Source organism: Mustela nivalis, assembly GCF_964662115.1.
Source record: "Mustela nivalis genome assembly, chromosome: 8".
Taxonomy (NCBI): Eukaryota; Metazoa; Chordata; class Mammalia; order Carnivora; family Mustelidae; genus Mustela; species Mustela nivalis.
The window spans coordinates 120,530,006-120,553,449 of NC_139027.1; the positions used below are offsets into that span (position 1 = coordinate 120,530,006).

The 23,444-nt window shown below is 41.0% G+C and overlaps 2 protein-coding genes and 1 long non-coding RNA gene across 4 annotated transcripts in view; 2 read left to right on the forward strand and 1 right to left on the reverse strand.

Annotated features, from left to right (window-relative positions):
- Positions 1–1,863: 1,863 nt before the first annotated feature.
- Positions 1,864–21,768, reverse strand: EIF2S2 (eukaryotic translation initiation factor 2 subunit beta). The gene is made up of 9 exons (XM_082746058.1): positions 21,557–21,768; positions 16,271–16,448; positions 14,463–14,566; positions 9,509–9,644; positions 8,782–8,882; positions 7,788–7,936; positions 4,939–4,995; positions 2,946–3,031; positions 1,864–2,333 (listed from the first exon to the last, which is right to left on the reverse strand). Exons 1-9 carry the CDS (start codon positions 21,569–21,571, stop codon positions 2,158–2,160), a joined length of 1,002 nt encoding a protein of 333 aa, XP_082602184.1. The 5' UTR covers positions 21,572–21,768; the 3' UTR covers positions 1,864–2,157.
- Positions 9,651–14,563, forward strand: LOC309872237. Its single transcript, XR_014315745.1, has 2 exons — positions 9,651–9,897; positions 9,983–14,563. It is a non-coding gene; the product is annotated as an uncharacterized lncRNA (long non-coding RNA).
- Positions 21,769–21,840: 72 nt separating the features above from the next.
- The window catches only part of ASIP (agouti signaling protein), a 133,686-nt gene continuing 132,082 nt past the window's right edge, over positions 21,841–23,444 (forward strand). The window contains exon 1 of one of the 2 annotated variants that reach the window (XM_082746077.1): positions 21,841–21,941. The gene's annotated coding sequence lies outside the window, so the exon portion shown is untranslated. Of the gene's footprint in view, positions 21,942–22,014; positions 22,068–23,444 lie in introns of those variants that run through there. The other variant, XM_082746078.1, reaches the window with a different exon arrangement.

Here is a 23,444-nt window from a genome sequence, read left to right on the forward strand (position 1 = left end):
CTGCCTGTGCTCTCTCTCAAAAATCTTTGAGGAAACTAAAGTATTGAACACCTACAACTTGTTAGGAAACTGGTTGCTCTCAGTACTTAGGGGTGCCTGAGTTAACAAAACCCCTTGTTCTTGGTGCCTATGTTATGGTGCACTATTTTATATGCAGTGGGCAGTGGAAATGTGGGAGTGAGCCAGGATGGGGTCAGAAAGAACATGCACATCAGCGTACTAAAGAATAAAGCAGTCATGTAACCTGTTTATCTAGTCTCAAACTTTTTAAACCACCAATAGAACCCTTCTTTTTTCCCCTTTGTATAATTACGAACACTCCTCAGGACTGTCTCCTAAGACACTTTAAAAATGGTCTTATTTGGAAAAGGTCTTGTTCCTTTCTTACAACCAAAACCTGGCTCTTGATCACAGATCCTCTAGTTGCCTTTTTTGTCACCCTACAGAAGGTTCCTTGCAGCTGAGCTGGTTGGTATGAGGCAGTAGAGACAGATGCATAAAGGCTACTATGAATGGGTAATTTAGGGCAGGCCAAAACTGAGTGGGTTAATGAAGAGTTAATTCAGTTTTAATCATACAGTCTTAAAAGGTGTTATCAGTCCAGAAATAATTTTGAGAATGAAGTTACAATTGGGTTGAAATTACAACAACTGTGTGCCAACCTGTCACACAAGTAAAATAGTAAAATCCTGTCTCCCCTAGGGGGTCCCACTAAAGTAAAAAATGAATGAAACACATAGATACACACAAAAGCAATGGAGTGCTAATTACACAAGAGGCACTAATCCTTGTTTTATTCACGCAGTAACATTGGACATTGGGAATTGTGTGGGCGTAGATACAAAAGAAGGAAGATGGCATCATAAACAGTTGAGTTCATCAGGGCAGTGGTGGCAGCTCAGCCAGTGTATGTGGTCTCCCTGGGACCTGTTAGGTCGAGGGACTACTCTGCTCCCTCCACCATTTCATGGCCAAGGTGTTTCTGGCCTGTACTTGAAAGGTCACAGTGATTAAAAACAGGGTTAAGACATTCAGGGCTGAGTGAATGCTCCTGGGGCCACTTAGGAATCTGGCAGTGAGGCCACGAGAGCAGCAGGATGCCCTTATCGTCAGGTGTGTGCAAGGCAGATCCCAGCAGACACATGAAATGATCTTTCTCCCTGTGCTATATGGAGAAATAGCTTTCAGCCAAATCCTCAGGCGGCAGAACTGGAGGCACCAAAAGCACCACACAGGCACCATCACCTCTTAGGTTTCTCATGGTCACACCAAAAAATTACTTTTAATATAGAAAATAAAAGCATTTACGGTGGGTCTTTTTCAAACCCAGAACAGAAGTTGGGAAAAAGAAAAGTATTAGCTAGCATCATGGTTTGGATTCAGTTCTGTATGGTACAATCACGTGCCACAATGCCTTCCTCACCAATAAATAGATGCCCAAGTAGGGTTTTTCTCATGCGCTGTTTAGAAGACGTTAAAGGCTGTTTCTAAGATTTTCTTAGTGGCCAGCAAGAAAGAAAATTTTGAGAGAGGGAGGGTACCTAGCACCTTATATTCCCCTCATGTGCTAACAGCTGGACGACTTAGTAGTGAGGTAGTAGCAGTAATTCCTCACCTAATGAAAAGAATTCAAATCTATGTAATCAATCCCTGGACACTGAAAACAGGCTGTCCTCACAGATACCATGTTCCAACCACCCTCTCATGAAGCTTTTTCCCAAAAGGAGCTGACAAGAAAAACGACCTCCAATGTCCAGTTTCTCAGGATGAAGATAGACCTCACCAGAGCCCAGGCACAAACTGTTTTTGCTGAATTCATTAAGCACAACTTTTATAGAAAACTGACAAACCAAATTGAAAGAATCACTGTTATAATAACTTTAATTTATCTTGCATTTTACATAAGTCTATGAACGATTTTAAAAAAGCACCGCCTTACCCCATCACGTTTTTCTGACAGTTGTTAAAGTGGCAATGAGTATGTCAACAGCTTGAGCATCGGCATCTTGCAAGGATTTCAGACCAACCAGCCACACGCCAAAGAACCTGGCAGCTTTTCTATCTTGTTTTTAATACAGTGGTATATCCACTCTGATGGTAAACCTGTCCAGCCAAATCTCCACAACACACTTTGCAAAATCAGTGGTGGTTAGCCAATTAGTTAGCTTTGGCACGGAGCTGTGCTCGCTTGCCTGTGACAGCCTGGAAGCCGGTTTTGATGCTGGCAACAGAGCATCGAGAATGACAAGTTTCGCACTGTAAGAAATAGAGTCGGGTGTCCTTTTGCAGGATCGTGTCCGGTGATCGGCACGTGTGACAGGTAACGTATTCCTCTGCAGGAAAAGCAACATTCAGAATTACCTGGCAGCTGCAGTGAGCCAGAGGTTTCTTTCCCTCTGAAACATCTACAATGGACTCCACAAGCCCAGGCTGGCACCCAGACCAGGGAAGGCTTTAGCCTAACTTAGATATTCTAGGGATAAAAAGACACAAGCTGTCTGCTGTGATGGTTCAGGTACTAAACCAAGGACTCCAAATGTCCAAGGAGGAGGGATGCTTGCCAGATGCCATTCCTGGTTCTGTCTACAGGAGAGCCAGTCAGAACACAACAGTTTTCCTAGATGGGAATACCACCTGCCAATTTCAAGTGATTAGGAAGATGATAAAGGCAGTCCAGGCTTGACTGCAAAGAGATTTCCCTAACTTGGCCTTCAGCCTAGAACCAACCAATAGCCTTGATCTGATGGGCCTTAAGAAAGCCAAACCCTTCTCATACCCCTAAGCAGCTGCCAAGAGTCCCCTTGAGCTGTCCCATCTTCCCATCATTTTCCCTCATCTTTGAAGGTCACCTATTCTAGCTTCATTAAGAAAACAGTGGATCTCCCCTAAAATATTATAGCCTGACTGAGAACATTTCAGAGTAATATAATTAAATATACACTTACTGATATATCTTCTCAAAACATTTTCTATCTGTTTCTGTTGGAATCTTCCTTTGATTACAAGTTGATTATTACCATCTATAGAACCACTATAAGAGAAAAGAAAAGTTTCTCCATTATTTTTGTTTCCTGTAAGAAACCAAATTCCAGGGCCTATTTAAAATATATTCAATGGCATAGGCAAGTTCTAGGAGCAGTGCTGTACTACCTGATTTTTCAAAATTTAAGTAGTTGGTGCCTGATGACCTACTCCTATTTCCTACCATTAAGTCCAGTTTCAACCAATTAAATCTCCAGTGACAGATTTATGATTAAGTCTAACAAATTGATTCCTTAACTGTGTGATGGCTTATTCAACAAAGGAAAAGGATGCTTCTACTGAATGTATGCCATGTACAAGACAGTGAGGGAGGACTATAATCTATAAATATAGAAACAGGAAGGGAGCTAGATCTCTAAAAATTCTAAGCACCCAAATGTTTTGATTCAGTCACTGAGTGGATGAAAATATCCTAAAATGGGTTGTGGTAATGGTTGTTCAACTGTGTCAACATATTAAAAGCCATTTGTACATTTAAATGTGTGAATTGTATCTCTAAAACTGTTACCAATAAAGTACAGTTGAAATCACAGGTCACATATTGTCAATGGTACTTTTAAAAAAAGAAGATGCTGACAAGCACTTTGATAAGGTAAAGCTGTGTGATAGGCATTATCATTTGTTACATATCACAAAGTGAAACAAAATTCAGCCAGGTAGCATTAATTTTATATTTGTTTTGTATCTCATAAAACTGACTGCTAAGAACCTCTCCTGTGATTCTCCTTTAACTATAAGGTTTTATTATCATCCTCCGTGTACTGTAACCCTTAATTTCCAGGCTATGGTGATTCCACTGCTTGATGTAGGAAATTTTTTTTCATTCGCTGTCAAAAGAAATTGAATTTTCTCAACAACCCCATAATATTTAGCCCACTGACCACAAGTTCACTGGTCACAATTTGTTATAATACCCCACCTCTACAAAAACTGTAGATTATTCTGAGAAGTAGAACACTGCTAGCTTTTATTCCTTCATTAGTTTATACAAGTTAAAAATAATGTAACAAATTTACATTTAAAACAATTCTACAACAGAGCTTACCTATCTATCACTAGTCAAATTAACCCCTTAACCCCACAGCAAGTGTAGTCCGTTCCAACAAGCTGAATTAATCCTTGTAAGCCTTTTAAGAGCTCAAGCTCTAGAGACAGGCAGAACTGAGTTTACTATCTTGATTATGCTATTAACTAGCTATGTGAGCAACTCACATGAACCTGTTTCCAAACCTGTAAGATGGGTAATACTAATTTCCACTTATAGTTCACAGGACTATTTTAACTTAGACAGTGCCCCCAAATGTGCTTCCCATAGTACCTGGCATACAGTAGGCACTCAGTATGTGTTAGTCATCATTATCGTGCTTTAAGACTGTGTTACTTATTTTTAAAGGAACTTTTGGGATTCCTAGTACTTACGGTCATACTCATTGGGATGGGCCCCATGGGGTAATGATTTCCCTGAATGGGAATGGACTGGCTTGGTGCCTTCAACATGTGAGCCCTGGAGACTGGGAAATAACTAATTATGGATCTCTGTTTCAATGTTTTCTCCTGTGCCACTCATCAGTCTATTTCTTTGATACCCTATTAACAATTCAGAAAATAAATTCTGGCCTAAAAGTCTAGTATTTGCTAAGAACACCCCAAAATTCTAATTAATGACAGGAACACCAGCAGGCCTGTATGGATGAGCCCCTTTAACTCTATTCCCTATTCCTACGCAGCTAAACTCTCAGAAACGGTTTCCCTCCCTCCCTGGCCTAAAAGTTCCTCTGATTATCATCATGTGAATTCTAAGTGTGTTATATATCCCTTTCAAGTTATGAGAAGTTCCTTTGAAACACCTAGTACTGCTATCTATCACTGTATATAAATGTGAATACAGTTTCTTACCTTGTACCCAATTCAGCCAATAAAAATGCAAGGAGATGTTTGGGCTGACGATGTAATCTAAAAAGAAAGTGGAATATATAAACTTTATCTTTCACTGGAAATCTTACAAAATCTCTTTTAAAAAACCACCCTATTCGCTGTTTTTATCTGTACTCAACTACTTGGTGAATTTTAGCATTTAGTTCATCAAACCCTGAAATAACACCAACTTGGGTGCCTGGGTGGCTAGGTTACTCAACTGCCTTCGGCTCAGGTCATGATCCGAGGATCCTGGGATTGAGCCCCACACTGGACTCCTTGCTCAGGGGGAGCCTGCTTCTCCCTCTCTACCTGCTACCCTGCCTGCTTGTACTCTCTGTCAAATAAATAAAATCCTTTAAAAAAGAAAAAAAAAAGTAACACCAACTTTACAGGTTAACCTCTTTCTGAGAAGGAAGGTAAAGGGATCAGAAAGAGATACACAGATGTCCTTGATTGTAACTGTAAAACCCTCTTTATTTATTTATTCTTAAAGATTTTATTTATTTGACAGATCACAAGTTGGCAGAGAGGGAGGAGGAAGCAGGCTCCCTGCAGAGCAGAGAGCCCCATGCAGGGCTTGATCCCAGGACTCTGAGATCATGACCTGAGCTGAAGGCAGAGGCTCAACCCACTGAGCCATCCAGGCGCCCCTAAAACCCTTTTTAAAGAAGAAAAAGATCTAGGGGTGTCTGGGTGTTTCAACTGGTTGTGTCTGACTCTTGATTTTGGTTCAGGTCATGATCTCAAGGTTGTGAGATAAAGCCTCTCACTGGGCTCTGTGCTAGGCGTGGAACCTGCATGGGATTCTCTAAGAAAAAACAAAACAACCCCACAAAAACCTTTAAAGAAGAAAAATATGCACAAATGTCAAAGGTCAAAATGTATGAAACCCAGGCAATGGGACACTTGGCTGTTGTGCTAATCCCTATGTTATTTCCTTTTTAAAAATCATATATATATGATATACATATAAATATAAGAAAACAGAAAAATTGAAAACAGCTTAAATATGCAACTGAAGAGCAGTTAAATAAGTTATGGTAGGGGCGCCTGGGTGGCTCAGTGGGTTAAGCCTCTGCCTTCGGCTCAGGTCATGATCTCAGGGTCCTGGGATCGAGTCCCGCATCAGGTTCTCTGCTCAGCAGGGAGCCTGCTTCCTCCTCTCTCTCTGCCTGCTTCTCTGCCTACTTGTGATCTCTGTCTGTCAAATAAATAAATAAAATCTTAAAAAAAAAAAAATAAGTTATGGTAGCCTGCTTTTAGAACAAGGCAGATATGTATATTACAAACCCCCTCCCCGCCCAAATAGGAAAAAGCAAATAGAGAGCAATGCCATTCAGTATTTAAACTTAATTCTATTCATTGGTCGGGGGGCATCTGGGTGGCTTAGTTAAGTGTATGACTCTTGCTTTCAGCTCCGGTCATGATCTCAGGGTCCTGAGATCAAGCCCCGTATGCAGGGGGGTCTGCTTCCTCCCCCTCTGCTCCCCGCCCCAACCCCCACCCAGCTTGTGCTCTCTAAAATAATTCTTTTCTAAAAAATCATTCTCTTCACTTGGCATTGTCTGAACTTGTCCCAGTAACTAGGTATTATTAAAATTTTTAAGTTACTCCTTCCCAAAGTATAGTAAGGGTTGGTGAAAAATATAATAGAAGAAGCAAGCTCCTACACTGCTAGTGGGATATAAATTGGTAGGAGATTGTTGGAAAGCAATCTGCTAACATTTGCCACAAAAATAACCCAATCCTTTCAGTTCGGCAATACTTTGCCCTAAGGCTCTATTCCGAGTTACTGTCAAGATACATGTATCAGGATGTGTCCTGAAGCTTTGCCACTGATCATGAAAACTCAGAAGCAACCATATCCAGCTAAGGAACTATTAGAATATGTTGTGTTGCTACTCAAAACATTTCTGAAGACTATTTAATGACATGGGTTAAAAGTTTTGTGATATATTGAGAAAACTCTGTTAAACCCCACAGTATGATACCAATCTATTTTAAAATATCTACATGCACAATACTAGCTAAACATAGAAGTATTAAGTTATGATTATCTTTAATGGTAGACTTACAGATGATTTTTCATTTTCTTTAGCATGTCTGTATTTTCTAAAATAAAAATATACTCCTGCTGTTATCAGCAAAAAGTCTAAAACCTTTTGAGTAATGGCTATAATGAAACCAAGTGATGACCTCAGGGTGGAAGAATTTTAGTAATTATTCTTTTGTGTTCATCACTGTTTTGCCTTTTATCTGCAATAAGCATGTATCATTTATGAAACTGAGCAACAAACAGTAGATAAGGTCAGCTGCCCTAAGGAGCCTGTCAGAAAAGATGTAGCTGAGCTAGAAGTGACAGGCCCAGGGAGTGACCTGGGGGTGAGATACATATGGAATGTGATGGTTATTAAGAAAGCTGCAATCCCATCGACCATGTCTTGGCAATGACCATCCAAAGAGGAGGCACTCCAAATTCAGCTGCTGTCCTGGCGCTCGCTCTTCCAGTTGTGTGGCAGGCCCACCCAGCCTAATGCGTTTTACCACCTCGCTAGCTGGGCTCCCCAGGCTCCTGTCTGAGGACTACATCCAGCCTCCTCCCCCTTCACTCCATCTGGTTAGGATCCATTCTCATGGGTCAGCAGGAGTTGGCTTTTCTCACCTTAGGAAGAACTGACAGACTTAAACTGTGACCTTACTCAAACCAACCCTGACACTTGTGCATTCTTTCCTTCTACCTGCAACAAAGTGCCCAATAAGGACATTTAACATATCCTCCACTGAGTATCTGGCATTTGGGATGGAGGACTCCCCATTAACCAACTTACAGTTTACAGATATCTGTAAAGTTGACAAAAGAAGTTTTCTTTGTTCCTACTCGGACAACCTGTGGAGGTTTCATGACAAATTTCCTTTTCTCTCCAGCAACCATATCTGGATTCTTTTCCCTCATAATGTTGAACACTCGATTCAGTAGCTATAGAGAAACAAATGATATTCACATACATTTGTATAAATAGCAGAAGTTTAAAATTCCCACTTGAGTCACTGTTTTACCTTCAAAGCAAACATCACTTTGTACTCACTTTTTGCTCACTTCAGCAGCACATACACACTTTTTACTAAACACACACATTTATCACTACATGTTCTGGCAGCGCCTTAAGAGCAGGACTCAATCCTCAACCAGGATCTGGTCTATTAGGGATCCTGAGCAATACTGAGTTCAAAGTTGAATGAATGAATGAATGAATAAGCCCTACTAATTTTGCTGTTTCTACAGGAAAGTATAGGATACATGGGAAAGTAAGATTCAGGAAAGCCCAAAGAAATGAACTCGACTCACCCTTGGCCCTAAATTAGTCTCACCCCCTTCCTCTACTGCTCTCCCAATTAAGGGGCTCCATGTCCTCAGAAGTTCATAGATTCAGATGGAACAGTGAATACCATAATTGCTGAACTCTGGGTATCTGAGGGTATCAGGCAACACTGTGCAAGGACTATGACCTCTCTGGGCCTGTTTCCTGATCTGTTCTTAAATGACCCTTCCAATTCAGTATAAAGGTCTTGCTCGTCAGGGGTCCCTGGGTGGCTCCGTTGGTTAAGTATCTAACTCTTAATTTCAGCTCCAATTATCATCTCAGGGGTCATGAGGCTCCACAGTCAGTGAGGAGTCTGCTGGAGATTCTCTTTCCCTCCGCCCCTCCCCACCACACAGCACACATTCTCTCTCACTCCAAGTAATTATTAAAAAATAAAAGATCTTGCTCTTTGAATTCTAGTGAACATCTTAGCCCTTTTTCATAACAGAATTTATCTTACCTCTTCATATGTGTAGTCTCTTTCTGAGCCTGCCCAAGCAGGACCTGTCTGGTTACTGAATGAGATACCATCATCTTTTTTGCTGTCTTCATCTTCTAAAGCTACAGATAATAAAGATCATAAGAATGAGGGGTGGGCAGTAACAAAGTGGGGGGAGTCAGATCTGGAGAAATTAAAGCTTCTAAGACATTTGTCTTCCTCCCGCAAAAAAGCATCAAGGCTCAAAACCAACCTGTTATTCCTTCAAGACAGCAATGTTACAACTTTCATGAATAATCCTTAATAGAAACATCTATGTTGGGAATTTGTGATAACAGACACACCAAAAAACAAACACAAGATAACATAATGCAATGGGATAAGTAGAGGGAAAAAGTCCAGCTGTTTTGAAGCACTTAGGAAACATCCACATCCGTAAAAATCCACCTGCTACCTACACTGAAGTTCTCTAAAGAACTTTAGCACTTAGAGCTAATAAAACAGCACCTTTAACAAAAAATGAAAAAAATTTGATTATTTAAAATCCAGTTACAGTTAATGTAATCCCAATTGCCAAATTCTCCCCCCATGAAATCTTGAAGTCTCATTATCAAGTTAAATACTTCTTCCTTTCAGTTTCCATTATCAGGCAGTGCAAATAAGGAGAAGAGAAAAATAAGAAGTCATCAAAGAGACTAGGCCAAAGTCTTGTGTAACCTAGAAATGAGGTGCTGAGCCCCAATATTACCTTCATCTTTCTCTAGTATTTCATCCTCATCTGGAAACTTAACATTCTTCTTTTTCTTCTTTTTATTGCCAAGCATAATGTCAAGGTCATCTTCTGGTTCAGCTGGTTCCTGGATATCACTTTCAATCTTAAGATCCTAAGAAATTGAGATAAGAATCAACATTTTGATACCAACACTATTTTTTTTTTTTTTTTTAATTACATGGGCTGACATCATTTTGGAGGAAAACAAATATTCACAACTGAAGTTATAGATAAGCAATGTCTCTCACAGGTGAACCAAACTGGCTCAGAAAGTCAGCCATTTAGGGGCACCTGGATGGCTGTGTCAGTTAAGTGTCTGACTTCAGCTCAAGTCATGAGCCCTGTGTCATCCTCTGTGCTCAGTGGTGAGTCTGCCTATCCCTCTCCCTCTGCCCCTCCCTCCCTCTCTCAAATAAATAAATACATAAAATCTTTCTGCCTTTGGCTCAGGTCATGATCTCAGGGTCTTGGGATTGGGCCCCGTGCTGGGATCCCTACTCAGTAGGTCTCTGTTTCTCCTCCCTCTGTGCTCGCTCTCAGAATAAATAAAATTTTAATAAATAAATAAAGTCTGTCATTTAAGCTGGAAGTTCTTTAAGACATCTTTTTTTTTTTTTTTTTTAAAGTAGGCTCCACATCCAATGTGGGGGCTTGAACTCACAATCCTGAGATCAGAGAGTCACATGCTCTTCTGACTGAGCCAGAGAGGTACCTCTCCTTAAGACACTTTTGTGGCATATTTTCCTTTCTTTTATCTATCAGCCTTGAGATCTTACAAGTATTGCCCATGTTTCCAAACCAGACCACTGTCAAAATCACCTAAAATCTTTAAAAGATTTCTGTATTAGGGCAGCTGGGTTACATAGTCAGTTGAGCATCTGACTCTTGGTTTCAGCTCAGATTGTGATCTTGGGGTCGTGAGATCGAGTCCTGCACTGGATTTCGCACTCAGTGCAGAGTCTGCCTAAGATTCTTTCTCCCTTTCCCTCTGTCCCTCTTGCTCATGTGGGCTCTCTTTACAATAAATAAAATCTTCAAAAAAAAATCTTGTATCTTGACTGACAATCTTCAGCAGCAGTAAGGTTCAGGAGTATTTTAAAGAGTTTCTAAGTATTCTGATGCAATCAATGGAAGTGTTTTTTCCCTCCTGACACCAAATACATGGTGAGGCAGCTGCAGAGCCTTCTCTGGTTATACCACTTGCCCAACAGCCCAACGTGTTCACCGCCATTGAAGGGCTTTTATGTAGGTTTCATTATGCTGACAGATTAATTAAATCATTGCCCATTGGTGGCTGAACTCAGTCTCCAGCCCCTTTCCCTGGAAGACTGTGTATGTGAAAGTTCCAATCCTTCAATCACGGCTTAATCTGACAACCAGCCCCCACCCTAAAGCTATCCAGGAGCTCCTAGCCACTAGTCATCTCTCAAAATACACTTTTATCACTCCAGAGATGCCAAGAGTTTTAGAAGTCTTGTGCCAGGAACTGGGGACAAAGACCAAGTAATTGTTTTCTTATTATATCACAGTCAGCCTGGCATCAGACTGTGAAAAGGTCTTTAGGCATCATTTCAATAAATGACATCATGAAAGAGGGGAAAAGGCAGAACCCAGAGAATTACATTCACCTGATGAATGGATGGAGACAAGGTAAACCTGGATCCCAAGAGTAGCTGCTGTAGTTATGGATGTAAACAGGGCACTAGAAATGAGTCAGACACACCCCAGAAGATCAGAAAGGGCCAGTCTCAGTCTCTAGTCTTCTAATCTCTCCCATCCTTTGACCAGCTTATCTGGCTTCCCACCCTGAAATATGTTGTCAATATTACCTATCAAGGTCTATTTTTGCAAGCCTACATCCTGAAGTACTCTGACAATGGCCACTGTAATTTCATAAATCTTAGCAGAAAAATTGGAATAGCTGGGAGTAAATGAAACTCAGCCTTGAGATCCCAAATCCAAGTATGTAGTCGCAATGCCACATTTGGCCATCAAAAACCAATCCTCTCACGTGTATTAGCTGGGTAACACATAAACAAGAAAGAGGATATTAACTTAGTCTCTAAGATGACAGTCATCAAACAAGACGACAGTCATTAAACAAGAAACTTAGATAATGCTTATATAAATTAGCACGCAACAACTAATTTCTAGTCCTATACTATTTATTGACTTCATTCCAGTAAGATCTACTTCCAAACTGAAGCAAAGACCCAGTGAAACACAGAAAATAGCAGAGTGTTTTTCAAAATTTTTCAAAAGCCCTGTGATGGTCTGAAAATTCAGGTGGATGAGTAACCCAATACCCCTATGTTAAAAACACTTTAGTTTCAAGTTAAACTTCATGCCTTACCTGATGAGGATACTTGTAGTAACAAGCTATGTTATACCTTCAATAGCAGAGAAAAAAGTATTTAAGCATTTAGTAAGAGTAGAGCTTATAACGTGACTCTTCAGGACAAAAGCTACTAAAGGAACTGACCAACAAAACCTTATTAAATAACCAAGACCTTCTATAGCACATCTGATATGTCACTTTGTTACCCAGGATATTTAAACCTCATTTGTTCAGTATAATCGGAACATTTCTTTCTCAGTTTCCCTACAATAGTAGGAAAAGAAGAGAATCCCCAAACAGGGAGACAATAAGATAAATCCAGGTAAAATCATCCTGTTCTAGGGCACCTGGGTGGCTCAGTTGTTAAGCATCTGCCTCCGGCTCAGGTCATGATCCCAGGGTACTCAGATGGAGCCCCACCACTGGGCTCCCTGCTCAGCATGGAAGCCTTCTTCTGCCTCTACCTCTCCCCGATGCTTGTGTTCCCTCTCTTGCTATGTCTCTCTTTGTCAAATAAATAAAATCTTTAAAACAAATAAACAAACACAAAAAGCCGTCTTATTCTAAAGGAGTCTAAATTATTCCGGAACTAAAATAATCTTAAAAAAATTTTATTTATTTGACAGAGAGAGAGAGAAAGAGAGAGAGAGAGAGAACAAGCAAGCAGAAATGCAGGTAAAGAGAGAGGGGGAAGCAGGCTACCCGCTGAGCAGAGAGCCCAACACAGGCCTTGATCCCAGGATGCTGAGATCATGACCTTAGCCAAAGGCAAAGATTAACCCACTGAACAACCCAGGTGCCCTAAAATAATCTCTTAAAAGGAAAAATATCTTGTTCATTTCCGTTCCTTAGCAATTAGCACACAATGCCTGACTCACTGTAATTACCAATACATATCTGCTGAATTAACCAAGTTACCAAAATTGTGACCATTTCCAAAACTGAATGAATTACTACTGTATACATTTCCTACTACATGTGGGATACACTTTATTTACTTGAGTTTGAGCAAATAAACTAATTGGGGTACAACCAGTCAGAATGGCTCAAGTTAAGTCAGGAAAGGACACATGTTGGCGAGGATGTGGAGAAAGGGGAACCTTTCTACACCGTTAGTGGGAATGCAAGTTGGTGCAGTATGGAGATTCCTCAAAAAGTTGAAAATAGAGCTACCCTATGACCCAGCAATCATACTACTGGGTATTTACCCTAAAGATACAAATGTAGTGATCCAAAGGGGCACCTGCACCCAAATGTTTATAGCAGCAATGTCCACAACAGCCAAACTATGCAAAGAACCTTGATGTCCAACAACAGATGAATGGATAAAGAAGATGTGGTACATATATACAATGGAATATTACGCAGCCATCAAAAAACATGAAATCTGCCATTTGCAACAATGTGGATGGAACTAGAGCGTATTATGCTAAGCTAAATAAGTCAATCAAAGAAAGACAATTATCATATGATCTCTCTGATATGAGGAATCTGAGAGGCAGGGTGGGGGTTGTGGGGGTAGGGAGGAAAAATGAAACAAGATGGGACTGGGAGGGAGATAAACCATAAAAGACCCTTAATCTCAGAAAACAAACTGAGGGTTGCTGGAGGGTGGGGGGGAGGGGAAGGATAGGGTGGCTGGGTTATGGACATTGGGGAGGGCATGTGCTATGGAGAGTGCTGTGAATTGTGTAAGACCGATGATTCACAGATATGTACTCCCAAAGCAAATAACACATTGTATGTTAATTAAAGAAAAAAGGGAACCAATCTTACAAAAAAAAAAAAAAAAAAAAAACCTGGGGTAAAGAGCATAAAATGGGACACTTAGTACATGTGTATGTTTGTTCTCATGCTTAATCCTTCTCACTTGTATATACATAAAACTGCTATTATCCTGGATTTTTAAAACAGATGTATGGGCTCTGTTCAAAAGTCCTGGACAGGGTCTTTAAAATAGTAGCTCTAAGTAAAGACTTTCATCTCCTTCCTCATCCATCCTTCTATTTACCCACCTACCCACCTCTTAATCTATCCTTTTTAAAAAGAATTTTGAGATATTTATATTGGAAACTGATCGAGTAACAAGATAATCACAGGGCCTCATGTCCCTAAAAGACTAGAGAACCCCATAAAACCAAGTGTTCCCATTCTCCTACAGACCATAAAATCATCAGCCACCAACCATCACTAGCTGGGGTTCATTTTTTGCTGCTCAGAGGAACATGCATAAGTTTGTGTATCTTCAACATGCTACCAAAAGTCTAAAAGAAGAAACCATATGAATATATGCTCCACAGAATTTCTCACTTATACAGATATCTCTCCTCATCCAATCTCAGTGTGGTTAATGACCAAGGGCATTTTGTAATTATTTTAATGGCACCTGCAATACAATGTGTAAAACTCAATTGATATTCCTTTAAACCATAATTTCTTTAAGATACCTAGTCAGACACAATCCCAAGAAAATGACCTTAACACTGATCAAGTACTTAATAACAAAAGCAAAGCTGTTGAGGCAAAAGAAACATCAGCCATTAACAACCTTCGAGAGGTCAAATTTTACCTTCAATAAGAAAGCAATACTACCTTTACACCTTCTTCAGCTTCATCAATATCAAATATCTTTTTTGTTTTTTTCTTCTTTTTCTTCTGATTAAAGAAGTTCAAGTCATCTAAATCATCAGAAGCATCTAAAAATACAGATAATTAAGGGTAAAAATTATTAACAACTAGCAGAAGATATAGCACAAACCGAGTTAAACCAACATTTCAGCTATTAATTAGTCAAGTGACCAGAATAGACAGATTTGGTATTAATTAGTACAGTGGTCTCTCTACAACCCAAGATCACAGTTCTGAAAAACTCAATAGCAGGTCAAGTCAAGGCTTTGTAGAGAAAACCTGGGTAGGGGACCCATGTTGGGAATAATTTTAGTAATCTGACCATACATACAATGCCTCATTTTTCTTATGGCAAAGTCAGAGTTCTAACACAATTTCCAAGGTTCTCTAGCTTTCTCTCTCCATTTCTGGCCATGCTCTCATCTACCAACCCTTCGTTGTTGGTTCTAAACTACTTCTACTTCTTAGTGTCATGTGTGTAGTCTCTTACCTAAAGCCTCCCATTGGCCCTCTCATGTGGCACTTAACTTCATCTCACTGGATCTTGGTTAGAAGTAACTTCCACCAAGAAGCCTACTCTAACCCTATCCCCCAACTGGGTTTTAGGTGCCTCCTAAGTGCCTAAGTTAACAGAAGTAACCCTCTGTTACTCCAACAGAGATACTTAATGGCTTATCTACCTCCCTACTGGCTACTAAGGTGCTATACTTTTTTCATCTAAATACTAGTGGTTAGATCATTGTTACTAAAATCAATCCATCAACAAAAGGCCTTATAAAGTATATAACATTCATTAAGCCTACAATTTGAAACTTTATCCACCATTAGTAATAATGGGTTTATTCAATAAGTCTTCCATTTATCCTGCCCTATTGTACACTAAGAATACTTTAGGATCCATCTGCTACGGTTTTTCAAGGAGCTACTTACGAATTCATTGGTCTTACCACAAAAATGTCTCACTTTTTTTTTTTTAAAGGAAGTGGACTTTTTTTTTTTAAGATTTTTATTTATTTATTTGACAGACAGAGGTTACAAGTAGGCAGAGAGGCAGGCAGAGAGAGAGAGGAGGAAGCAGGCTCCCAGCCAAGCAGAGAGCCCAATGTGGGGCTCGATCCCAGAACACTGGGACCATGACCTGAGCTGAAGACAGAGGCTTTAACCCACTGAGTCACCCAGGAGCCCCTGTCTTACTTTTCAAGTTTGTTTTAAACATGTAAAAGATGCTTAGCACATACTAGATGCTCAATAAATGTCAGTTCTCCCCATCGCCAACAGTGTAGTATGTTCAACAGACATAAATCATGTTTACCGTATCATTTATTTCTAGTAATCAAATAGTGTCTTATGTTAGAACACAAGAGGGACTAAAACACTGGTGTCTAAATCCAAACATTTTAAGCTATAATTTTAATCTCTTCTATAGATTCTCAGATTTGCTAAGATACAAAAATGCCTATTTTGCTCCAATGTCTTTCTGCCTACACTCAAATACCACTACAATTGAAACTGGAAAATAGAGACCTGACAGGGAAAACTGGAAAAACCAGGCCTGAGATGATGAGGTTTTGTCATCTCTGCAACTTGGGGACTGTTAGGAATTTCTCTGGAATAAATCTATCAGAAATCTGGCAAGACCAAGTGCATACAACATGTTAATAGCCTCAACTTCACTTACCAGGCTGGGAGGTCACTGTAGGCACAAAATCCAAAACACAAAAGAGAACCAGATCTCACAAGACAACAGTGACTCTTCTATATCTACAACTCACCTTTTTTCCTACTGTCCTCTTCATCAGCTTCTACATCTTTGTCCTCAGTTGGCTCTGGTTCTACTTCTTTTGTTTCTGAGGGCTGGGTTTCTTCTGTCTGGGCATCCCCTTCCTCATCTAACATAAAAGGCTTCTTCTTCTTCTTTTTCTTCTTGCTCATAGTAGGATCAAAAATCATCTGTTTTAAAGAAAGAAAAAAAAGAACCAAGTGATTGTGTTTAAAGATACTCACATTCCAAATATTGTATACTCAAAAAATATGTGCTTGAAAGTACAATATATGGTGCATTAAAGTACCAAAAAGGATTTTACAAACATACACAGGAAGTCCATCCAACAACCTACCTTTATTAGTAAAGGGGTGGGGGAGGGGGATGGTTCAGAAACACGTGCACATGCCTTTAAATTTGTAAATTCTCACAAGATACAGCAACTTCACTTTTAAATTTCATGAACAAATTTGGAGACTTTATAAATGTATCATGGAACTTGGGAAGGGACCTTAGCAACAACTTATGCTATGTCCCCCACTCTATGGATGAGAAAACCAATGCCTCGGCAGCTTACGCAAGTTTTATTTACGGCTGGTTTGCTATGCCAGGAGACTTGACCTGATAAATAATTAAAACAAAAACGTCTCTCATCCCATCCCAACACTCCTCCCCAAGCTCAGACAAATCTTTAAGAAAATCCATCAGACCCTCTTCCTATAGCAAATCTCTAAATAAGAGAAAGTTCCATAAGCTTTTACTCTGCTTTTTGTTTTGGGAACATTAAGTTTTCCTAGCTATTCTAAGTCTAATGTCCACTAGAGAGTAAGTGAAAAACTAATTTATAACTTATTTTTGGCATCTTGTATACGCTGATCACGTGGGAAAAAAAGACTAGATTATTATTTTAGACACAAGAGTTTAGCAACATTTAGAGTTGATGCCTGGTAAAATGGAAAGAGGTCTTTGAAGTCAAACAGAATTGGATTCAAGTCTCAAGTATTTCTCTCTAAGCCCTTACCAATCTTTGTCTAAATTCTACCATGCTTCAATTTAGGATTTTGCCCAATGATCTGCTGTGACAGAGAAGTATTTGAAAGCAAAGATCTGGAGCCCAACTGACTGAATTCAAATCCTGACTCTGGCATGCACTTACTTGTGTTACTCCAGATAAGTTCTTGCCTTTTGCATGCCTCATTTATAAAATGGAGATCAGTAGCAGAACCAAAAACAAATCTCACAAGATTATTGGGAGGATTAAATGAGTAATTAAATATAAAACACTTGGTACAGTGCCTGGAACAAAAGTACTCAATAAATGTTAGCAATTATTATAATTTATATAATGCTTTATAGTTCACAAAGCATGGTATCTCTTGATTCCTATCACTGAAGTTTCATCAACTTGGGGTGATCAAATTTCAAGACATATCATGAAACACTCAAAAAAATTTCCTCAAACCGATTCCAATTAACTTAAATTTATCATCCAAGTACATCAGAGAAATTGAACTACACTGAACCAATTGAACCAAATTGAACCAAATTCAACCAATTGAACCAAACTAGGGTCTGTAATTAAGGGAGGGTAGTTATTGTCCTCACCCAATGAAAAAGGATCTGCAAGATATTTTGGAAATTGACACAGCCTCATTTCAAAGATTTCCTCTTCCACCTTCACCAAGATTTAATTGTGTAGCAAATGAGTAATTCTGAAATGCAGTCAGTCTGAAGAACATTACTGAGCAACTTAAAGAGGATATAAAAAATAAAGAAGACTGAAGAAACAGGAAGAAGTTCCCCACTGCTAACTATTAGGTCCTGGGTCACTCTACATGAATGTTGCAATCTATTCCAGGGAGGTATCCAGTTTATCCTCATTCCTGAAATATGGAGATTTGGCAAAAGGACAGAGAACACACAAGGCACTAGAAATTTGGTTGTCTGGCAGGGCTTACAATGTATTGCATTTTTTTCCCCAAGTATCAAGTTCCCTGGAATACTAATTACCTTTTAACTATTATTTAGCAAGAAAGACCAAAGATAGGAGGGATTCTCGAAAAGAGGATGGCCTCACAGCTATCTTCCTACTCTCTGAAAAACATTCATACTTAAATCTATAGGCAAACAGTTTGGTTGTAGCCTTGTAAAGAGTAATAAACATGCAGGAATTATACACTGAAATAATTAACATCTCTCTCAATTACTATCTCTGGATACTTAAGACATATAGTTATTCCCTCATATACTCACACCACCTACCAAAGTAGGGTTTAAAAATAAGGAAACCAGGGATCCCACAGTAGTGCCCAGAGGGGTACTCCCCCCAAATACAAGGCCATGTCAGTGCTGAGTAAAAATATATATATTTTTAAAGATTTTCATGTCTCACAAATTATTACATTCAAAATGTTTTATGAGACTAGTTTGGATTTGAGAAGCAAATAGTTGCTAACAGTACACTTAGGAAAAAACCACAGACCTCTTGAGATTTTTTTTTTTAAGTAAGTCCACAGCAAAGCTTTCAAAAACAGCTTCTCACTTTCAACTTCCAGGTTGGGCTGGGCTGGAGAATGCTAAAATGCTTCATGAAAAGTGGTAACCTACTCTCATCCATCAGAATTTACCCAAGATGATAACTTTATGGTCACACCACACCCAGGAAGCAAGTGTTAGTTACAAAAGAACCTAGAGAAAAAAGGTGAGAAGGAATGCTAAATACTCTCCTCTCTGGGTGACAAGATTTTTATTTCTTTGTATTCTTCTGTGTTTTGTAAACTTTGTACAACACACATTCCATTTTTAATCAGGAACTTTTTTTTTTTAGTTTAAAACTTCTTTTGTAAAACATCCTACCACGTTGTGTGAAAACCCAATAGTTCGGACAACTTGTAAATGAGGCCTAGTAATAAGAGGTAATCTTAGTTATTAACAGCACTTCAAAAAAAATGGTCTGAAAAATAATGAATGCCTGAAGATTAGGGGATTTTTCCATGATTCTAGAAGACTGCTTTTTAAAGGTCAGGATTCCACTAGGTTAAAGAAAGTTATATTTTGGTGAGTTTCTGGCTTAATTACCAGGTTTAAAAAGAAATGTATGCAGTTTATTTTATGTCAGTTATACATCAATAAAGTACTTAAAGAAAGAAGGAAATGCGAGAAAATAGGAAAAAAAAAAAAAAAAACAAAACTAACAGTAGGTTCTTTAACCCTCTATCTTAGGCCCAGGGTCTCTGGGCCTGGTAGTTTATAAATTTTTTCCACGTACAACTTTTCACTTGATCCTTAAAGTCTGTAAAGTAGTCAGAAGTTAAGGACTTGTCTAAGAATACTAATTTAGTCAACAGTACTGAGGAACCAGATCCTGAACATACCTCCAGAGTGGAAGCTAAAGGCTGAGTTTCTAGTCCCACTAATCTGCTGCCTAGGCCCTAGTTTTCCTGCCTATAAAATGAAGTTGGACTGGTAGATCAGCGAAGTGCTAAGCTACTTAACACTTTATTGGCTTCCAAAGCCCTCTGTTGGAATGCTGGTTCTGCCATTTTTGCTTGACAAAATCTTGTTCACCCTTCAATAATTTATTCACATTCCACTTCCTTCAAAACTTGACCCCACTGCTAAAACTGAATCCTCCAGCTCCCCAAATCGCTGTTGAAATGGCCCTATTTCTTCTACCCACTGTAGCTAATAGTAGATCTCTTAAGTCCAACACTTGTGAGTACTTTACCATAAACCCCATACACAGAATAGTACCACACCGTACCTACAAAGGCACTGTTAAAGGTTATGAAAATTTTAGAAAATGAGTAGGAAAAAAACCAAGCATGAAACATTGCCACTCTCAGAACTTTTGAAAAATACAGTAGCCAGAGCAATGTCTTGGAGGTCAGAGTATGACCTCCAAGCAAGAACCGCCGACTTCATTTAGATTCTCAGTTATTTCCTAACAGAGCAAGAGCCTCCCAGTGACTTAGATGGAGGCAGTATTGTTTGCAGAGATCTGGTATTCTACTACTCAATCCACCACTTATTATTTAGTCATGGGCATTATACAACTCTCTAAGCCTCAGTTCTCTCATCTCTAAAATGGGCATAACAATACCAATTTTACACGGTGGTGAAATCATATGTGAGATTGGAGTCTACTCCTCCAGTATAAAAAATCCAAATTTCTCATGTGGTCCTCAAATCCCTCCACGAATTAGCCGCCACTTACATTTCAAGCGAATTCACTCTAACCAAATTGGAGAATATCCTGTGAGCACATGTACTTGCCTTCTTAACCACTCTCTTAACCCTATGATCAGGCCTTTCCACTACTGTGGAAATTCGTGCAGGGCCTACCTAATAAAAACCAACGCTCGAGAAAGCCCTGATTTTTTCCTCCTCCTACTCTCCAAGGCGCTATAGGCCAAGCACCCCAATATTTACGAAGTGAATTATTATAAATTCAAGAGCTTTTTGTTTTTTGGCGGGGAGAGCTGGCCGGTAAGCCGTAGTTTTCCTCAATCAATACTTACTGACAGTTCTTAAAATCAGATTTCATTTTAAGCCGTTTGATTTTACATGAACTGGAATAAATCTGGCTAAAAGGGATTTGAGAAAATTTGCTGAGGTACAAGCACGACGGTGGAATAAGATCCAGCCAGCTTCGTAGCCCCATCTTTCCGCTCACGTCGCTGTGAGCTCTGCTCAGGAAGGCTCAGGGACTCCCGCCCTAAAACTTTCCGAGGTGAGTCACTTTTTGAGGCTGAAGGGTCTTCTTCCTCTGTCCTATCTCCCTCACCCCTGGGTCTTTTAAAGAAATAATGCTCGAGATGAGAATAAGGGCGGATACCGGCCAGGACATGCGAGCCTACAAAGTTTTAAAACGAGGGCGCTCCGCCGGAGCTGAGGCAGGCTCCTCTCGGCACTCCCGGCGCCCAGCGAGGAGAGTTGGAGCCGCACTGTCAAATCGAAAGGAATGCAGCGGTCGGCAGCCCCAATCTCGTTCTTTCGGGGAATTACCCGGGCATTCAAGCCCCCTTCTGGGAGAGCGACTCAACGGGCTCTTAAGTCCGGAAACGCCCGGCACAGGAGGAAGCAGGCCTCGGCGACGCCGCCCTGAGAAGAGCCGGGCGCCACCAGGCCCGCGGCTCCGAAGTCCTCACCGGTTCTACCGTTCCCAGCCGCCCAGGCCCGGCTGCCCCACATGGCGGAGGCCGGCCGCTAGGCCGCAGGCCCGGTCTCCCACACCGGGGTGGGTTAAGGCTCTCCGCCTCAGTCCTTAGCCCCAGAGCCAGGCTCAGGCCCTCACCTCGTCCCCGGACATGGTTGCGGCTCGAGTGGGCTCAGCACGGACGGGAAGTCGGACGGGTCAGCCCCAGGCCCCGGTGGCAGCTCTGCTCCTACCGACACCTCTCCTACCACCGCACTAGACTCTTGCATCAGCGAAAGGGAACGATACCCCGCCCTCTCCTCCCAAGCGTTGGAAATACGCCTGCGCAGAGCCTACCAAGGCGCAGGCGCGCAGAGGAGCCGACCTAGAGCGCTCGGTCTGGCGCGAGTTACCAGGCGACGGCGCGGCGCGGCGGCCGGCAAGCTGGGACTTGTAGTTCGTCTAAAAGAGGCGGGCACTTACCGGACGGCCGCCCCGCGGTTCGTGCGCTTGTGCTACGTCTAAGGAAGTCTAAGGACTGAAGGTTGGCTTTTGCAATTGACGGCTGTTACCTCAGTCTCCGCGTTTTTCTACGGGGCTTGTGGAGTGAATTCGGGGCCATTTCTCCTGAGTTAGGGTGGTGGGTGGGACGCCCAGTAATAAGAACCCGGTAGGGCTTAAATTTCCTTGCTACTACCTATTCCATGCGCCCTGGAGGTATTTTAGTCTTTGAGGAACTCAAAAGTTGGAGCTAGAGGCGCGCACCTCACTGAGAGGCTTTACTTAATGAGAAATTTAAACCTAACGTGTTGGATTCCAGGTTGGGAGGTCAGAAACCAAAAGTCTCCTCTGTAGTTTTTGTTTGTTTGTTTGTTTGTTTTAAAAGATTTTATTTATTTGACAGAGATCACAAGTAGGCAGAGCGACAGGCAGAGAGAGAGGAGGAAGCAGGCTCCCCACTGAGCAGAGAGCCGGCTGCGGGGCTCGATCCCAGCACCCTGGGATCATGACCTGAGCCACCCAGGTGCCCCTCCTCTGTAGTTTTGAGGAGAGATGTCTCCTGAGAAGAGACGGCCTGCCCCCAGTCTGTCAGGAAGCCTGAAAATACTTGTTCGTGAAATCTCTGCTTGAATGCTCTGGGGGGGCATCACGCAGTTCTCCCTGAGCCATAATAAGAGCAGTTATCTTTGAAGGGGCTCTCACGAGTGCGGATGGCCTCCAGCCAAAGACCACTGACACCACCACTAGAGTTGAACAAAGTTGGACTTATTGTCTCCTTACAAGGAGGTAGACACACCATGCTTTCGCTTGACCACTGTGAGACTTTGCATCCCTAAGGAGGCTGCAGTACCTGCTCAGTAATCTTCAACTACTGATATCTGCTCAGACCTGTGTTTCTCCACAGCAGCATTATTGACCTTTGGGGCCTGATAATTCTTTTTTTTTTTTTTTTTAAGATCTTATTTATTTATTTGACAGAAAGAGAAATTACAAGTAGGCAGAGAGGCAGGCAGAGAGAGAGGGAGAAACAGGCTCCCTGCTGAGCGGAGAGGCCAATGCGGGACTCGATCCCAGGACCCTGAGATCATGACCTGAGCCAAAGGCAGAGGCTTAACTGGGGCCAGATAACTCTGTTGTTGGGAGCTGTTCTGTGCATTTTAGGATGTTCAGTAGCATCCGTGGCCTCCATCATGTCAGTGGCACCCTGTCTCGTTGTGACAATCAAAAATGTCTCCAAACATTACCAAATCACCCGTGTTTGGGAGCCACTGGCATAAACCATTTATCTCTTCCTGGGTCTTTGAAAGGTAAGAAACATTTGCCACATGAGAATCCCCAAACCGCTTTAAATGGGGAGATCTTGAAAAAAGAGAGAAACTGTGTGGCCTAGAGTTCTGAAAAACCTGTTCAACTAGAACAATGAAGGCTGAGACAAAGCAAAGACAAATGAAGTGGGAAGAAACAGAGGGAGAGGACCAGTGATGAAAGTGGAGAGGACCTCTGTAGAAATCACCCTTAAGTTATTCAGTTAACAATAACAAAGACC